This window comes from Thermobia domestica, chromosome 2 (genome assembly GCF_964235325.1).
Source record: "Thermobia domestica chromosome 2, izTheDome1.hap1.1, whole genome shotgun sequence".
Lineage (NCBI taxonomy): Eukaryota > Metazoa > Arthropoda > Insecta > Zygentoma > Lepismatidae > Thermobia > Thermobia domestica.
The window spans coordinates 149,419,909-149,435,972 of NC_137455.1; the positions used below are offsets into that span (position 1 = coordinate 149,419,909).

The following is a 16,064-nucleotide window of genomic DNA, read 5'->3' on the forward strand; positions in this document are numbered from 1 at the left end:
AAGATTTGTTCTTTCTGGAGAAAGGGGCAGGCGGCAAATTATGCCATTGCAAGGGGCGACAAATTGCCTAGGGCCGGCCCTGATGATATGTATATACAAGACATAAATATAGGATGACCAATTTGAAGTAATGCAGGGTGTTTCAAAATTAATATTAGGGTTTTGAAACTTTGTAGAATCTATTACAATTAACTTACAATTATAAATATTATATCAAATGGAAGAGCAACTCAAACAGTTTTGTACGCACGCATGCACATGCATTGTTTCTCTTGTCTGCTGTTAGAAAGAGCAAGTAGCGAGACTAGAGAGCAGAAAGCTTTCTGCGTTTTAATAAAGACTGAATCTGTGATTACAATGCAACCGTCTGTGTGAAGAATATTAAGGAGACGCTTGCATTACGTCCTTATCGTTTGCAGTTGCTGCAGGTCTAAAGCCTACAGACTACAGTTTACGTGCCAATTTCGCAAGTGAAATATTGCTGCATAACAATGGAGATTTTCTGGATCTTGTCACACTCTAATGTGAACACTCATAATGTTCGCATCTGGCGTCAGCAAATCCTCAGGAGATGGCACAGTTGAAACGAGACTCCCCTAAATTGAATGTGTTTTGTGCCATATGGCGGAAAGTTTATGGGCCTTTTTCGCCTATCGATTTGATGTGTGCCATGTGACGAATGAATCTCACATCGAACACTTGTAGCAAACACTGTTTGAGGTGCTCTTTTACTTTATGTGTTGCTTATAACTGTACGTAAAATGTAATAAGTACTACGAAAACTTAAAACCTTGATATTCATTTTGAAACACCCTGCATTTCTCACCAACAGTATTGGAACTAAGATGTAAATAGGAGAGAAAATTTTCCTTATAAAGTGATTGTTTACAACAATGATATTATTATTAGTAGAGACTACTACTACAACAACAAGAGTTACTAGTCAAAAAAAATGTAAGTAAATGTATAATAACCCTTTCGGACCTAGGTGGCCAAAGTGGCACACACGAGTGTGTCACTTTTTTAATCCGCTCCTGCATGGACACTAATTATGATATCGGGATATTATTTTTGCCAAATATGATTGGATCATAGTTTATCATATTAATTTCTTTTTCTTCTGGGTGTCGGATTTCGTTCTCAAATTTCACCCCAGTCAAAAATTCGAGAATTTTCGGATTTCCTTTACTTCTTTTTTCCCTGTAGCTTCCTTCGTTGCAGAGAGACCTCCTTAAGACTTGCCAGGTAGATACCTCGGACGGATATCTAATTGTTGACATCAATTGGACGGGCCTGCTAACAGTGTTGCCAATTAGGTAAATTAAAATTTCCCTAAATTTGGGCAAAAAATTAGATTTTTTTGTAAACCCGTACCTATACGTCCAGGTCCGAGTGCAAGTCAACTTCCGCCAGTCGGACATTTGTCTTTACTGAACAAACGCGGGTACAGATCGTTACAATGGGGTAATTAGGGGGCGCACGAAAAATTCGTATTTAGGTTCTACCCCTTGATTTTTTTAATTTTTCCCTACTTTTCAGTTTATCTAATATATTTTTAGTAATTAGAAGCTTTATTTCTTAAATATCACCATGATACTTGTAGAATATATTCATGGTGTACCAATGTTTAATTTAAGATAGTTTGCTTTTGTCTGGTAACAGTGTTGCTAGCTACAGAAAATTTTAATTCCAAATTTTAGGGCAAAATTTTGGCAAAATTACCTGTTTTGTTTCTATTATTTCCCTCTTGTTGGCTACATCGGAACAAACGTACTAGTAATATCTAAAAGTCTCGTCTTTGACCTACACAACGCACTATAGATAGTTTTAAATGGATAATTAGGGGAAGTACAATTGAGGTTTACAGTAGACCTTGTTCTCTAATTGGAAAGATAACTGTGAATTTTTTAGGTAGAATGAAATTTTTTATTGACATGTTTATTTCATTAGATATGGTCACAATACTTGTAGGATATATTAGAGGGATATCAAAGCTTATTTTAAGATAGTTTGTGTGTGTCTGATACTAGTGTTGCTAGCTACAGAAAATTTTAATTCCATATTTTAGGGGGCAAATTTTTGGAAAAAATTCCTTTTTTTGTTTCTATTATTTCCCTCTTGTTAGCTACATTCGAACAAACATACCAGTGTCTAAAAGCCTCGCTATTAGCCTACACAGCGCACCATAAAAAGTTTCATTAGAATAATTAGAGGAAGTACAGTTGAGGTTAATAGTAAAACCATGTTCTGTAAATGGTAAGAAAATGGTGAATTTCTAAGGTAGAATGAGATTTTTAAAAACAAATTCATGCTTACTTTGTTAGATATCGCCATGATACTTGTAGGATATATTCTTGGAATGCCAAGATTTATTTTCAGATAGTTCTCGTCTGTCTGATGGCAGTGTTTCCAGCCAAAACAATTAATTCCCGATTTCAGGTGAAAATTTCGAAAAATTTCCGTTTTCCCTTTATTATTTCCCTATTGCTGGCTACATTAAAACAAATGTACCACTACCTGAAAGCTTCCTCTTTGGCCTACAGAACGCACCATAAAAAGTTTCAATAGGATAATTAGAGAAACTGTGGCCCCGGCATATCTGTCGATTTTTGCTTCTAAGGCGTAAAAAGTGTCAAAATTTCATGTGTATGATGATAGAGAATTTTTTCTTTCCATTTTGAATGGAAGCCAGCGTCTTCAGGATTTCAGTACCTTGTCAACAAATCAAAGGATTTTTTTAGGTGACTTGAATCCATATGGCAGCAGTGGTGCTAGATACAAAAAAATTTGAATTTCGGTTAGGGCATTTTTTGTAAATTTTCACCCTTACATTTCATTCAATAATTTCCCACCCATTGGCAGCACTGCAATGCACCTTACACCAAAAAATAGCCACATTTACTTTCTAAAAAACAAGGCTTTAACCATGTCAATCGAATAAATGGTTTTGGAGTAATAAGTCACTAACTGAAAATGTAGGAAAACGCCAAAAATGACCTGGGTCCGAAAGGAATAATCACACAATTTTGCTCGTATAGGTACAAAGAAACAAACGATATGTAAGTTACGACGGCTTCGACTCAAGTTCTGTTGATTATTTCAATAATCTGCAACATAAATCAATAAATAATAGTTGCCAGAAAAAAAAACAGACATTTGAAAAAAAACATGAAAAAGAACGATGGTTTTTATTGAAAAAAAAACTTCACAGAAAAAAAACCGTTTTTTACAACACTACACACACACACACACACACACACATATATATATATATATATATATATATATATATATATATATATATATATATATATATATATATATATATATTGAATCTTTGTTGTAAAGTTATCAAAGAAAATTATTTCTTTAGTATCTTATTTCAATAATGAATCTTCCAAGTTTTGGAACCTTACATCTTTTACCAACTTATCCTTGATCGGTTTCAAGCCAAATATTGGGGATAACTGGGAAACCTAAAGAAAGGATGCACTACGTTTTTCGAATTCAAATTTTGTGTACGTAGTTCCTACCAGAAAATGATTTTCTTTATGTGAAAACTTGGAGTATGGGGAGGATTTTATTCTCTTTTATTCCCTCATTCCTGATATATTCTTCTAATATAAAACAATAAGGTTATTTTCAAAGATTGGAGGAAGGCCAATACAAAGTTTCATTAAAATTGAAATTTTACCAGATTTGTGAAACAGAGAGACGGACAGATAAATGCTGGTTGAGTCAATTGGGAGACTCTTTCTACTTTCGTTTCAATTACATGTATATTTAGTTTCGGATGTAAATTTATTTGTTTATTTTAATAATGGAAAAACTTTAAAACATCCTTACTTTTGATCTAGAATCATACATGTAGCTTATATTATTACCATAGGGAAAACAGAAAAATCCATCAATATGAAACCATATCTAATACTACGTTAAATAACTGTTCCTTCGGCGAAAAGAAAAAAGTGTACTCGAAGATTCGAACATGGATCAATTAAGTAGTAAGAACATTAGCCACTACGCCATATACTCAGATACTATATTCCAGCTATAAACTTTAAATATTTTTAACCTCACTGCATCGGTGCCTGAGATTTGGAGATGAAAATGCTTAATGGTGCAGTTAGGTCGTTTCCGTCCATTATTTGAAATGGACAGGAATAAACTAAGTTTACTTTATGTTTAGCGAGAGGTTATATTAAATGATTAACATTAAATACTTTAAATAATTACTATATTTTGATTTAATTAAGTTAAGTGTAATGTGTGATGTTTAGCGTTAGATATGACATGACACTTTTAGATTTAGTACCTATAAACTTTTAAAAATTTAAACATAGGCCACAACATAGCCGATGACATACCTGAATACGCTTGTTGTCTAAACCATAGATGATGTCTGGAAACTGGATACTCGCTGACTGTTGTCCAGCTGTCAACCGACAACTGAAGACCGTCTGGTCTCGAACCTGAGACCGAGGTTTTACGCACCTCGTTCACACCTTCTTCTAGACTGTTTACGCTTGAGTTTCTTTACTCAACTTCCATTTTAATACCATAAAGAATTGGTTTTTATTTCATTTTCCAGACGATGGAATGTGTCTCCTCAACTCTGGAGTGACGTCAAATGTCTTAGCTGTTGGAAAACTTTTGTTTCTCCATTGTTGTGCCATGTCCAAAATTTTTAGACAGCTTATTTCTGCCAATCTGCATATTATGTCATATCCGAAATTATGTATTCTGTGAACAAGCTGAATACACAAATATTTTACATCATTATAGAGCTTACAAGCTCTTTTTTTAATTTTTGTTTTTTTAACATAATGCACATATTATGTTTAGACAACATAAACAATAACAACATCATGTGTAATCTCTTACTCCATGATAATGTTTACTTTTTCTTTGATTCTTTATGAAACACAACTCAACTTTATCATAATATGATTTTGAATCAGATTAACCTTAAAATAATAAACAATAAAACAATAATGATAATGATTGATTATCGGATTCATCTACAATATGTAAGTGATTTTTATTTTTGTGTAGTGTATATTTTACCGTATAATAGTTTTCTGTCTTTCTTGCATGTTTCACTACTTGTGTTATGTATTGTCCCAATTGCATATGCAAATGTAACATATTTCGTTATTTACCAGGATCCACAGCTTGAAAAGTTTTAATAAGATCAATTATATCATTAAACGAACTGATTTTCTCATAGTTGGGGGCGCGGTGGCTCAGTGGTAGAGCGTTCACCTCCGGTGCTTGGGGTCCCTGGTTCGATCCCAGTTCGCGCCGTGTGGACTTTGTGGTGGACAAACACTGTGTGCGTGGATTTTCTCGGAGTTCTCCCGTTTCCTTCCACTTTCTTCATTCCACCATTTCATTCATTTCTCATAATCACCGTCTCCTTTAGCCTAACCGGCACAACCGTGGGACGAAAAACTTAAGGATTTCATTTCATTTTCTCATATCTTCCATTACTTCAAGGGACAGAAGATACTATTCCGCGAGAAACATGCATTTTCTTTGGTGAAAGATAATACATGGAAATCTGGAATCAAAGCAAAATCCATTGCTTAATCAGAATAGCAGTGCCGATTTTGACTGGGGATACTAGTGGTTGTGTTTATCTCAATTACTGCGCGAGTAGGATGGGACACGGGAATGGAGAGTCTTACTGCTGCAGTGTATCCAACGGTTTCTCAAACTTGCAGGTTAGATGTTATAAGTAGTCTGGCCTACTTGTGCTTAATAAAGAATGCTATAAACTATGTAGCTGTTATTGAATCTAGAACCATTCCATTAATGAAAACATGATATGAAATCTTTCATCTTTACGTCCCACGATTATGCCGTGTAGGCTAAAGAAGACGGTGATGATTAGAAACAAGTGGGAGGAAACGGGTGTATCTTGAGGAAACCCATGCACAAGGTGCTTATCTACCACAATGCCAACGTGATGCAAGCTGGGAGCGGATCAGTGATCCCTCGCACCAGAGGTGAACGCTCTACCACCGAGTTACCTCGGCCCCCTCTTCCAGTAATAAAAACGTATTGTGTATTGATATATATATATATATATATATATATATATATATATATATATATATATATATATATATATATATATATATATATATATATATATATATATGCTTGGAAATTACCAATGCAAGAACAACATAGCACAATCGACAATTAAATATATATATATATACTGATCGTATAGGATATGGCTTAAGCAGATTGTATAGGATATGGTTACTTTTTGTTCAATTTCATTATGGAACAGGATCAACCTGTAAAACGCAGGAATGACGATGTCAATAACTAACAGATTAATTTAATGTTGATATTTTAAAGTATTGTGCGATAGTTTGCAAATTTTAATGAAGGTAAGGTTAACAAATTTTTCGATTTCTGCTCTTTTATTTTAAAGACTATATTTCTCAGTTAGCACAAATGATTTTTCTCTAGTTGCAGCCAGGAGGGAATTTAAATACGTTTTCACACGACCCTCTGGTGGTCTAGTGACTTTGTACGAGGTCTTTGGTTCACGTGGTCTTGGGTTCGATTCCTGGTGGGAGAGCACACAATTCTTAATTTTAAATCATTCACTTTCATTAATCAGCGTCAGAAGGGCATAACCGTGGGACATTAAGCTAAAAAGAAATCATTGCCTTTCTCTCCGAGGAATGTAAACTGTTTGGGGGGGGGAGGTGAAGAAAAACAAATTTTCCCTGCATTTTTTAAAAGATTATGAGATTGAATGGCTTACCTTTCAGGATTGGCTTCTAAAATTTAGAGTGCATCTTTCTTTTAGGATTATTATCAAAATCTAGCCTTTTGGTAGAATTGGGACGAAAGTATTTAATAAAAGATGAGCGTATAGGTGGTACAAATGTAATTATCATTGCTTCAACATACAATAAATGCACTACTTTTACTTATGAGCACAAAAATCTCCCCTGGACTCCCTCTGCATTTATCTCTGGTTCTAGCACTAGGTAACAAAGAATTAATTCTACGAACTGGTTAACACACAGTGTAATTTCGAAACTTGAAAGTTTAGGTTTACCTGTGTCTGTTTTTCTAGACATAACAATTGTAACTCGATATTCTATCGAACATCTTTTAATGACATTTCTCGATTAACTTGAAAGGACTACGTTTAGCTTGCCTATAGCACAAGGTGCCTATAGATTAAACGCGTCAGAAGTATAACTTTGTTTAATAAAATTTGCCCTCCGCCCCAACTCCTCGACAGCTTTCTCTGAAAAGTCCTGTATTATTATCCACAGATGGAATTCAATCAAAGGCAGATCGTCTTTAAGCGATTGCGACCTTTATTTCAGATCACAGCATTAAAATAAGCTATATACGTTTGCAAAAGAATGAGTGGCTGTTTTTTTATGATTATTATTATTATTTTATTTACGTAATTAATATTTCCATCCATCTTCTTCATGAATTGATGTAAGATATGACCCCGTGATTTCCGACCAATCTTTTAACATCACTATCTTCGAGTAATTAGAAAACAATAGAAGACAACCTTCGTTCTTATCAAGTTTGATACTATGAAAAATTTATGTCAGGGGTTTCGTTCTTCAAATTCATATTCACTCTAATCAGTTTCAGAACTAGCATTAATTTTATGATAACATAATATCTATAAGGATTTTCCTATGCTTTTCAAATATATTTTGTAGATTTTCTTTTTAATATGTAATTCAGAGAAATTTGCTGAATTTCACTAGAGTTATAAGGGACCTATAATTGTCAGTCTGTCCAACTTGGAACTTCAATCCATCTCCATATCGTAAAAATGAATATCTTGAACAACTTGAACATATGTGTGAAGTTGTTTGCTACGAACAGAACAATAAGAACTTTGATAGATTAATAACAACTAACGGGTTGACAATACTGCTGTTTACATTTTAGTTATAGAACTGGCCGTCTGCACTCGTTTGTTGGTCAGGATATACAATACTATCATATCACTTAATATCGGTATTATAACATAAATCTGTTCGTCGGGATGTACCACATTTAAAAAATTAGGAATGAAAGAAAGTCAAAATATCTAAATTTTTAAGTTCACTTTTAATAATAGTAACATAGATAGATAGATAGATAGATAGATAGATAGATAGATAGATAGATAGATAGATAGATAGATAGATAGATAGATAGATAGATAGATAGATAGATAGATAGATAGACATAGATATAGATATATAGATACCAGGTGTATCAAAACTCCGGGGCTATACGCCAACTTCGTTATAAGTAGAAGTTCGAACAAATGGAAACAGGATCATTGTTGGAAACACGTGGTTTTCAATCTATGGATTTTTTCCAATTGCACTAGCTATGTGGGTTCCATAGCTTAAGACGCCCTGTGTTAAATGAGAAACCAAGTTGCTACTTCAGAAGACTGTTTCATTCGGGCCTTCATCGTATCAACAATACAGTATTATCGGGAAATGGATTCGAGGTGATCTAATGTAATTCACACCGCATTATAGCATGCTCCCCATGTCATTTTTCCATGTCCTCACTTTCCGTTGGAACAGCTTACTGAGTTGAAAACATTGCTCTTTCGTTCAACATGCGACGCCTTACTAGTTTACGTACTAAAAAGCTGATGCAGTTGGAAAAAATCCACTATTTTAGATTGAAAACCACCTATTTCCAACAATTTTCCTCTCTTTCCATTTCCTCCTGTCTTAACTCATAACTTAGTTGCCCTTTGGCTCTGGAATTTTGATACACCCAGTATAGATAGCTAGATAGATAGATTGTAAAACCAAAAGTTGTTAATACAGTTACTGTAAGATCTTTTTTTTTTCTAACATTTTTAACTCAAAATTAGTAGAACAACATGATAGTTGAGATAAGCATCAATATAAATTCAGATATTCAATGGTTTCCAATTACTTTCTTTATCTTTGATTCTAGATGCGATTAATTCAGCGCTCACGCCCACTCTGCAGAGGCAACAGATATAACATCCACAACACAACACAGAGCTGCCCAGCTGATCCCCAACGGAAAATGTTCTTTGCAGTATCAGCGTTGAACAGAAGCCACAGTGATCCAGGCACACGACGAGGTAATTCCAACACGACGCATGGAATGGCGCTGAGGGACAACAACAGTAAAAGTTCCAAATGTAACATTGACATTGCATGGGAATGTGACAGTGTAGTGAGCAATTTAGGTGTGGAGGAAGTTGCAGACTCCTATAATGATGATATGTATGAACACGAACGTGATATCAGTACTCCAGGTGCTGAATCGTTACTAGCAAACTGTTCCTTAAAATTACGAAGCGTGTTAGGACTTCTAATTTTGACAGCAGCGGGATATTTTGCATATTCACTGGCAGCTGCTATTCAAATACGTACTTGCACTAGATCACTTAACAGCGCCGACGGAATGTAGTGTAATGTTCTATTGCTTTTCAATAACAGCATTGCAAATTTAAAGTGTTTCTTATCACTTTTATCCATATCGAAAGAAAAGTTATCCCATTTCTTACTTCTATAACTTGACATTGCTATGCAGTCGTTAGAATCAAAAATCATACAAACTGGACATGAAAGAGGAATGCCAATATGCTAAAACCCAAATAAAATAATTCCACGTTGACTTTTAAGTGTTTGTATATTTATTTATTGAACTGTGTGTGTTCTTTTTTCGGTATGATACTATCCTGCAATATTTTTTCATTACTATACTAATTATATAACACCAGGGGCTACATTCCGTACAGGTTGGCGTCAACTCAATTAAATTAATTAGGGGTCTACAGTATTTAGTTGCCTTTTAAATTACGATAATCTGCATTTCAATTAATTGATGTTTGCAAGTTTTGCGTTGCGTTAATTCATACGCCCCGCAATTTTAGCGAAGGATGGTAGAGAGTAAGCCCCCAGGAGGTAATTTTGTGGTAGAATGTTTGAAGTTATTATTTTTAATAATACAGTTAAAACAACATACGTAGAAAAGTATGTCATGGATGGAATAGTAATATATTATGATTTTAAGAGAGTGAATTTTATCAAGTTGTATGAAACATTCAGTAACGCTTATTAGAGTGAATTTGATAAGATTGATTATGTTAATGATGCTATTAACAATTTTATTCACGTGTACGTAAGATATTTGAAGTAATGTTCCTAAAAGTAACTCTCCTTTAAATAAAAAGTACCCATATTGGTTTTCAAAAGAAATAATTAACAGCATAAGACAAAAGAATTACTACAGAAAACACAAAAGGACTCTTATGTATAACTGTGAAAATTTAAATAATTTAATACAAAAAGGTAAAATATATGATTGATATAGCTTACAAAAAATATATAAAGGAAACTGAATTGTGTATAAAAAAAACAATACGAAGTCATTTTGGAATTATATATACAGAGTAAGAAAATTAGCAAAATGAACTCTAGGATTATGATATTGGATGGAATAAAATATAGTACGAATAAAACAATATCGGATAGTTTTGCAACTTATTTTAAGTCGATGTATGCTAATAACGTACCCTTCCCATTGAATAGATCGTATGACCTCATTAAAAAGGATAGACTATTAGAAATACTACTAATCAATATGGAAAATAATTCAATAATATTTGAAATCCCATTGTTAACAAAAATGTTTTGTTTTCACCTACTGTTCCTATTTCAATGGAAAATAACAAAATAACAATAATACTAATAATAATAATAATAATAATAACTTAGGTAACACCAAATCAAACCAAAATTTAGGATTTTAAAAATGTAGATTTTTCTAAGTGTGTATAATGGAATGAAGGAAATGTATCGGATAGATATAGAAAGTTAGTGATATTAATGTAACGACCAATATATTGTACATCATACAACAATATATATAATGTACCAGATAATTGTGTACCTAAGAAACCAATTAACAATAAACCTAAGAACATAAACTCCTGAATATGTGAACAAGGAACTGAAAATACAGTATTAATTAACAACAAAACCAAATATGTTGCCAACGCAAGACAAAATAAAAATTATAGGCCTACATATCAAAAGATACCCAGATTTACAGAAAATTTTCAAAAAGAATTATTTAGAGATGATAAAATCATATTATTTGAGTGTGGAAAACAGTATTATCAATAACAATATTATTCTGGAAAATGCACCGTTTCAAAAAAAAAAAAAAAAAAAAGACGATAATAATTATGGAACATGGGACGTGCCACCAAGGAAATGAGTGTTGTTTGATTGGGCGTGGCCTAAACTTTCAGAAAATTGCCATTAGATGTTTGTCAATTCGTCTTCTTATTTTTCAGTCAGTCAGAAGTAAGATAGCGTCCGCTCAACATAAGACATTTTGTGTGCTGCAGTTTGCAAAGACTGAGTCAGTAATTTCGGTCCAGCGTGCTTTTCGATGGTGATTGGCATTGATCCGCCTGCACCCTAGGGGCGGATCCAGGGGGCGATCGGGGCAATCACCCCCCTTCCAGAAGAGAAACTTTTTTATTTTATATATAAAAATAAAACTCATCCCAGAAGTTTGGAGCTCTTAAAAGTAGCTCTAAGTAAGAGTATTCAACCCACTGCCCCCCTAGAAGTCTGTCCTGGATCCGCCCCTGCTGCACCCAAAAATATTCGTCGTTGATATCGCCAATTTGAAGAGATAGGATGCTTGTGCAAAGGTAAGAGTCCAGGTTGGCTTCACAATTCCCATGAAATGGTGGATTTAGATATCATCTAGATGTTGTTCATGCTGCTGGTGTTGAACACATAGAGTATTTGTAGTAGCATATCTAAAACTTAAAGATTTTGTGAGTAGTTTGCAATTTATCGTTCTTTTGTAGTATGCTTTTATCAATACATATGGTCTTTTAAAATCACGTAATTCTTTTTGAAAAACCCTCTAGTTAAGAATTCTGATGGTAAGCAAATACCAACTGAAATGAAACATAATGATAAATCAATTACAGAATCAAATAATGTGGAATTATTTAAAGACGTTTTTAGCGAAATTTTAATTTAGAATTAAAGTATAATGCAAATAGCCAGGATATGAATTATCCATCACACATTGGTAACCATGACGTAATAGATATATCCAATATCACTGAATCTGAAAAATTCAAGCAATTAAAGTGATTAAGGAAAGTACTACTCCTCGTTCTGACAATATCCCTTATTATATTGTTCTAGCATGTAGTACCGAATTGTCGATTGTTTTAGGAGTAATGTTTTCTTCAATATGGAAACAAGTAGGGGAGACCGCGGCTGGTTGGCGAACTGCATATAACTCCTTCATTAATTAACATAATGAGCTGTTCTGCTGTCATAAAAGAGCGACCTACACTGAGAAAAAAAAATGTAGGTGGCATACTTAAAAACGTAGGTTACATTCGTAATTCCTGTAGTTTCTGGACTTAACGTACAACCGTATATAACATCCTGCAGCAAACGTATAGCTGAAAAAGTATGTATTATACGTACTGTCTGCATAAGTGCAATGACGTCATTCGTGTGACGTCATCTGCAGTAACAAGTATATACGGAGTTAATATCTAGCTTTGTGACGTCAGGATTGTATGTAGCATGTCGGTTAATAATGACGACACTCACTATCAGGACGGAGCATAATTTCAAGAAGTATGCAATATACCTTCTGTACGTGCGTTTCTTGCGTTCAACCCCGAGGCAGCATCTATATTGTACTTGTGCCCCATACGTACGACTAGATACAGTATACGTATTGTATGTATGTATTATACAGATTTTCCTTATGTCGCACACAGCTTGTCCTGATACAGCATACAGAATATCCGTATGCACCATACAGAGTGCACATATGCAGCTTACAGACTGTCTGCAAACAGCATATAGATTATACGTATGTTGCGTACAGGCTGGCCATATGTAATGTATGAATTGGATGTATGTAGCTTATAGATTGTCCATATGAAATATACGGATTTTACCTGTATCGCATACGTATTGCCTTGTTGTAATATATGGATTGGACATATTCAGGATCTAGATTGTACGTATAGTGCACCATTATTGAAGTGCTGCAACATACTGGGAAATGCATGATACATTCTTACTGTAATGTTGTCACATATTGTTTTTCTCTGTATGGAAACAAAAATAGCTTAAAATATGGTTGATCTCCTTTGTGCCAATAATAATAAAATTAAAAATACTACACTTTTCAATCTTAGTTTGGAGCAGTGAAACTGTCCAAAGAAATGTATTTACCTGCAGGGTGTAAGTTTGGACTTCCTGCTAATTCTTTGGAAAGCTACTGCAAAGCCAAGGTTGAAAAGTGGCACAAGCGTTAATTTTAAAATTATTGGCACAAAGGAGGTTAACCATATGTTAAACTATTTTAGTTTTCATACAGAGTAAATCAATGTGACATATTACTGTAAGAATTTATCATACCTTTTGCAATAACTTAGTTGCAGCACTTCAATAATAATGCAAAATGCACAACCATGTATAATCCTATGTTCAAACTCAAACAAGACTTACGTACAGTCATTTATTAAGCCGTTATCATCCATTACTTGTACAATCACGAAAGAAAATATTCTTCATTTGACAAAATTTGTTTTCCTAAAAACTCAACAATAAATTAACCTATTAGAGTACCGACTTTGGCAGGTTGTCAAGTTATAACTATTCGAAGAATAACAACAAAAAGATCCAAATTAATTCATTTGTTCCCGAGCTATTGGCAAAAGAAGATTTGTCAACTGTCAAATACTTTCTTTTCCGTGTGTACTATATAAAGACGACTTTACCTCATTCTTTTCCTTAATAATATCCTCTTCCAAAATGCAGAAGTTGTTACCACAAGAGACGTGAATAGGATTTTCCAGAAATAACTTCTCTGCACATTTTAATTATCAGATAAGTTATTTTTTTAAATGACGCTATAATTAAAAACATGGTGTCAGCTGAAAACGTGTTCCCTTACAAAATGATTCCTACACAGTACTCGCCATTAAAAATGCAACTTCAAGGAGACAGGGTAGGTACGCCAAAGTTCCCAAGCCGATATCTAATAGTAAGTATCGAATATGCTTAACCCTTAACATACCAAGCGGGGTACTCTAGAGGCCCCAGAGAGTGATATTTGGTGATACTGCCGCAATTATAAGAATCAATTTATTCTCGATTTTATATGTATCCTGCAACCCTTTGAGATATTATTTACATGATTAGATCAACGATGCGTTTCTTTAAAAAATACAAAAAATAAAAACACACTTGAAAATGTAAAAACTCCATTGTTAAACCTGTGTTTCAGATTTACGAACACAAAAGTATAAAATTGTATGAAGAACTGAATAGTGCTCAAATATACATAATATTTGATGTCAACAATGTTCATTTAACTTAAGTATTCTTCTAGACATCCAAAAAATAATAGTTGGAGTAACCCTCTGCAATACTATGTTGAGAAATTAAAATAATACTTGGGGTCCCCAGAAGACTCCAGCTTGGTAAACAACTTTCACGACTTAGGCTTGGTGCGTTAAGGGTTAAACTTACTCTGTATTCGCTGTGTGACAACGTGGTGACAGCGGAGCAGAACTGACCCAACATTGACAACCAGAACGACTGTAATACAGCGAGACATCGAGAGGATGTTCTCTTCTGGTATGGTAAGCCATGCATCTTACGATCCAATGCCACAGCTCATCAACTGTAGCTGGCGGAGTTCACAGGTATGAGAAGCTGTGCAGCCATCGACCAAACATATTTATCCTTCCCTGCTCTACACATTCTGCAAGTTTGGACTTTCCTGGATGTATCCTTCTTAGTTCAACATTTTAAGTAACGAGCAGTGTAATAGTCTCATACATTATTTAAAGAAAGAGCAATGATTCTCAGAACTACTCGGAAGTTTCTAGTTTACAATTTTATATTATATTATCTTATATATATATATATATATATATATATATATATATATATAGATAGATAGATAGATAGATAGATAGATAGATAGATAGATATATATATATATATATAGATAGATAGATAGATAGATAGATAGATAGATAGATAGATAGATAGATAGATAGATAGATAGATAGATAGATAGATAGATAGATAGATAGATAGATAGATAGATAGATAGATAGATAGATAGATAGATAGATAGATAGATATACAACAATTTAAAACGGTTATATCAAAGTTTGCAATTCAGAGCACAAAAAGAAGTATAGCTCTCGGAACACTGATTATAGCCAGATAATACCACTAATAAACTCAACCACACTCAGTACCGTTAGTTGCTTGGTATTGTCTATGAGGCAAAGATCATCGTATCTCATTGCGTGTAGATTTTTGTATTTGTTTAACGCTAAAAATTGTTTGTCGCTAATCGAACCCAGTAACATATATATACCGACAGGACGTACGTTAGTCACAAGGTTACATGAGTGAAACACTAAATTATTCGATTGACACTTGCGGCCTTGTCAACACTAAAGATAGGTACAAAGTGATTAAATAAATACGAAACATAGTTCATACAAAATATAGCGATATATGAAGTCTCCTTTTCATACAATTTGGATAAAGGATACATCTGTAGAGAGCAACATAAATGATTTCTCTGGATAATTTGGATTAGTACAGAATTCGAACAAAAATAATTTTGAAATTCGTTGTTAAGTCCAACATTTTTTCTTTCTTTCTTCGGATTCTCAATAAAGTTGACTACTGAAAAGCTGAGTTACAGATTTTATGTTAAAACATATTCACTATACCATTGCCTTATTCACAGAACAATACATTATTTATTAATGTATGTCTGAAATAATAGTGCTTCGTGCAGATTTACTTTATCCAATCGGAATTGCACAATGATAAAAAAAAATGTTGCAAGGTATAATGTTCTTATTTACAGAGAAAAAGAGTTGGAAGGACTTAACGATAACAAACATTTTCTTTAAACAAACATACATTTATTCTAATTTATGGAAGAAAGAAAATTTGTGGAGCAGTATA

The 16,064-nt window shown here is 33.7% G+C and overlaps 1 protein-coding gene across 1 annotated transcript in view; it reads left to right on the forward strand.

Annotated features, from left to right (window-relative positions):
- The window catches only part of LOC145679747 (uncharacterized), a 101,753-nt gene extending 91,279 nt beyond the window's left edge, over positions 1-10,474 (forward strand). Inside the window, exon 2 of the mRNA XM_081750305.1 lies at positions 8,980-10,474. Coding sequence (XP_081606431.1) covers positions 8,980-9,465 — 486 coding nt within the window. The 3' untranslated portion in view covers positions 9,466-10,474. The remainder of the gene's footprint in view (positions 1-8,979) is intronic.
- Positions 10,475-16,064: the final 5,590 nt, after the last annotated feature.